This window comes from Eurypyga helias, unplaced genomic scaffold (genome assembly GCF_000690775.1).
Source record: "Eurypyga helias isolate BGI_N326 unplaced genomic scaffold, ASM69077v1 scaffold13658, whole genome shotgun sequence".
Lineage (NCBI taxonomy): Eukaryota > Metazoa > Chordata > Aves > Eurypygiformes > Eurypygidae > Eurypyga > Eurypyga helias.
Genome location: NW_010267624.1, coordinates 22,618 through 26,312, shown reverse-complemented (window position 1 = coordinate 26,312; position 3,695 = coordinate 22,618). Strand labels below are relative to the sequence as shown.

General features: G+C 56.3%; 1 protein-coding gene across 1 annotated transcript in view; it reads right to left on the bottom strand.

Annotated features, from left to right (window-relative positions):
- Window positions 1–2,812: 2,812 nt before the first annotated feature.
- Window positions 2,813–3,695, bottom strand: part of ACE (angiotensin I converting enzyme) — a 16,925-nt gene continuing 16,042 nt past the window's right edge. The window contains exons 24-25 of the mRNA XM_010157495.1: window positions 3,196–3,383; window positions 2,813–3,009 (exon numbers count right to left, since the gene is read on the bottom strand). Of these exons, the coding sequence (XP_010155797.1) occupies window positions 2,813–3,009; window positions 3,196–3,383 (385 nt within the window). The remainder of the gene's footprint in view (window positions 3,010–3,195; window positions 3,384–3,695) is intronic.

Here is a 3,695-nt window from a genome sequence, read left to right as displayed (position 1 = left end):
CATCCCAGCCACACCTCTGCTGTCCCCCGGGACCACCCCCCGCGGCCTCCCCCCACCTGCCCCTCCGGGGTGGTCCCCACTGATGGCCCCCGGCTGCTGCCAAGCTGTGGCTGCCTATTTCCAGGCTCTCCTTGTCCCCGGGGAAGGGGAATGCGAGGAACGCGGCCCCGTGCACCCGCCTGCTCCTGCCCGGCCACCCGCCGGCTAAGAATAGATCTGGCTTGGCCGGGCCCCTGCGGGGTGTGGGAACCCCCAGCCGCCTTCCCGCGGCGGATAATGAACCTGAAAAAATAGGAAAATGGTTTTTTACAGCGCATAAAGGGTCCCCGAGCTGGCGAAGGGGATAAGGGGTGTTTCTGGGTTTATATTTATGTGATTTTAAAGCAAATCTCTTGGGGAAGCTCATGCACATGCAGGGTAGTGCAGGGCAGCACCCCAAAACCTGGAGCATCGCTGTTTCCTGAGGTCCCTGTCGAGGAGTTACATGAATTGAGGGGGAATCTCCTCTTTTTTCTGCTCTTTCCTTTTTTTTTTTTTTTCCCCCTCCTTAGGGAGTAATTTTGGTAAGCCTCCTAATTTCAGCAGAAAGCATGATGCAGGAGCCAGAAGGCAGCAAAATCTCTCCAGATGTTATCGCAACAAGGAAGGGAAATCATCCTCGGTTTAAAGGTATCTTGCAAAACATTGCTGCTGGCTTGGCAGAGCCCTCAGGGCACCAGCCTTGAAAAGCCCCTTCATTGACCTGAAAAGCCTCACCTGGGCTCCCCTACCCACCGCCCAGCAACTCCATGTGAGCTCAAGGTGAGAACTTTAGTCTCTCCCTGAGCTGAGCTGGGCATAACCTTGTGTCCAGCTCTACCTCCTGGGTAGAACCTTGGACCCATGTTGAAGATATCCTGGTGGCCAACCCCATCCCATCTGTTGTGTGGACCTTGGACCCCTGTTGAAGGTATCCTGGTGTCCAGCCTTGTCTTTTGGAGGGACTGTGGGTTTGGGTTGTTTATCTGTCTCTGAGCAGGAGCCCGCAGCTCAGTGCATCCATCACCCACCCTTGTAGCTGTGTCCAGTGTCCATTCCAGGACAGAGTCAGCACCTATGTGGATTCCCTGATGTTTAGTCAGGGCTGAGCTTGTCTTGCAGCCTCTGAGTGAGTGTTCAGTGTGTCTCTTTTTTCCCTCTAGAAAACAATTTTCATGAAACTTGATGACTTTGGAGACCTCTGTTCCTCCAGTAATGGAGCAGAAAGGAGCCACAGGACTCAAAATTACTGCTGAGGAGCTGAGCTGGATGGAGCACACCTGCACCAGCCTGCTTTCCCAGGCTGAAAATACACTTGGCTTCAAACCCAGCTCTCACCGTGCCAGGTCTCTGCTCCGCACGCATTGTGCTGCCGGGAGGGGGGGAGAGGAGGGTGCCCGGTGTGCCAGGATATAAAGCAGATGCACCAGGCTGTGGCCATGGGAAGGACGTGGGGCGAGTGCAGGCGGCTGCTCCCAGGTCTGGGGATCGTGGCAGAAGAAGGAGCGGTCGGGGTTTCACCTCCCTGTGAGCGTGTTGTGCTAGGAGAAGGATTGGAAGCAAACAAAAACCCGAGCGTGGGCGGGCAGACACCTGCCTCCTGCTCCTCTCCCGGATGCCAGGAGCTTTTCCCGGGCCTCAGTTTCCCCGTGTAAGACATGACCAAGGGCAGAGGCCATCAGATGTGAGGGGGAAGGGTGGATCATCCCCGATCCCCTCATTTCCCCTGCTGCTCCGGGCTGCAGCAGATCACGGCTCTTTAAGGCTGCAATAATCCCCAGCTTGGGATTAGTTTTGCACCTAATCACTGCAGAACAAATACGAAGTTTTTATTTACAGAACCAGAAGAAAGACGGGGGGAAAAAGCCTCAAGCACGCCTGATCCCAAGATAATCAGGAGCTGGAGGCGATCACTGACCTCTGAGCCCCCCTGGTTCTTACGTAAACACATGTCGTTCGGTGCTGGAGCCACAGCAGCCGTGAGCTCCAGCCCTGTCCCAACTGGGGCCTGGTGACCCCCCAAACCTTTACACACTTCAGGCCTGGATTTTGGGGATTTCTGGCCCCAATTCAGCCTCTTCCTTAGGCACGTGCTCCATGGTGAACCCATGAGCTGTCAGCTGCGATGGGAACCACTGTTTAGGGGACGATGGGGGTGCTGCAAGGGGATGCTGAACTTTCATGATGGGAATGGGGGAGGCTGAGAGCTGCATGTGGGTTGCCCCAAAGCCAGGCTGGTCCCCAGGGGTTTGTATTTGCACTGGGTTGGGGTGGCAGCTCTCTTGCTTGAGAGCCCTGTCCCACTGAGATCCCAGCCCACCTTCAAGAAGAAGACGAGCTGCTGCTCTGGGGGTAACAAGACATGGGTTTATTTTTCATCCATGCAAGTCAACAGCCCGGCAGTGGGCAAACCAGGGATGGGAATGTGCTCCATCCCTCCCCAAACTGCCCTCTGTCACTCAAAGCCTCTGTGGCTTTGCCCGCAGGTTGGAGAAGGCTGGTGGGTGCCCAAGCTGGACTGGCTCCCAGCTCTGGGTGCAGCGGCAGCTTGTGACGGCTCCGTGCCTGCCGGTGCCTGAATTTCTCTTCCCCTGATGCAGACGTTGACAAATAAATAGCTCTTTTCTGCTTTGGCTCTTGCATAGTGGAAAAAAAGGTCTGACCTGATTGGAGAGAGGAGTCCTGGGCTGTGGAAACCCATGGCTTTGCTGGCAAATGTGCCCAGGGCATTGCTGCCCATCTGGCGAAATGTCCATGCTTGCCCCCTGTCCGTGCTCCCCCGCTGATGGCTGCGTTATTTCAGTTCCATTTCTGAGCTGGATTTGAAGGCCTTTCTCCTGGCTGTGAAGAACTTGATGCCCAAGAAGATGGTGGTGATCAGGAAGACGAGTGCCAGGGCAAGTAGGACCCAGCCGCCTGCCGTGGCTTGATTGCTGGCCAGGGACATGCCCAGGAAATCAGTTCGGTCAGAGCCATCTTGGGCCGAAGTGGCTGGAAAATGGAAAAATAAGGGACATGGTTGGTGCTGGTGGCTCTGGGCTGGGGTGTGTTGGGTGACAGCTTTCCCTTTGCTGTGTTTTTTGGGGTGGCCAGGGGCACCAAGACAGCTCCATCTCTTCCGTGTGCCCCATCCTGGCCCTGGTGAGGACCTGCTGTGCTTGGCTGAGCCCTGCATACCTGTGTAAGGAGTCCAGTTGTACTCCGGCCAGCCCAGGGTCTCCCTGTTCTTCTCGTTCTCCTTCACCAGCCATGTCATGAGCGGCTCGAAGTACCTCATCAGGGCATCAGCTGACATGTTGGGCTGCCCTGTGATGAGCTCCATGGCTTTGGGCCACGGCTTGCTGAAACCCAGCTTCAGGGCATCCCTGCGGCAGGAGAAATCAGCTCCAGTGGGTTCCCCATCATCCCCTCGGCCACCAGCCCTTCCCTTTTCCCCAGGGCTTGGGGCTCTTGGTATCAGCAGCGCTGGGTACAATCTGCCCCCCCTGCGCTGCAGAGCTGCCAGCCCAGAGCGCAGGGTTTTGCATGGGGTGTTGGGGAGGGATGTGGGGGATTTACATGGATTAAATCCCTCCAGTGAATCCAGCCTAACGCAGAGGAGTTCATGGGTGAAAGGGTTAACTTTGCAGGTGCTTTTCTGGAACGAAGGGGGTTGTTTTCCCTCAGGGGGGCTGGGG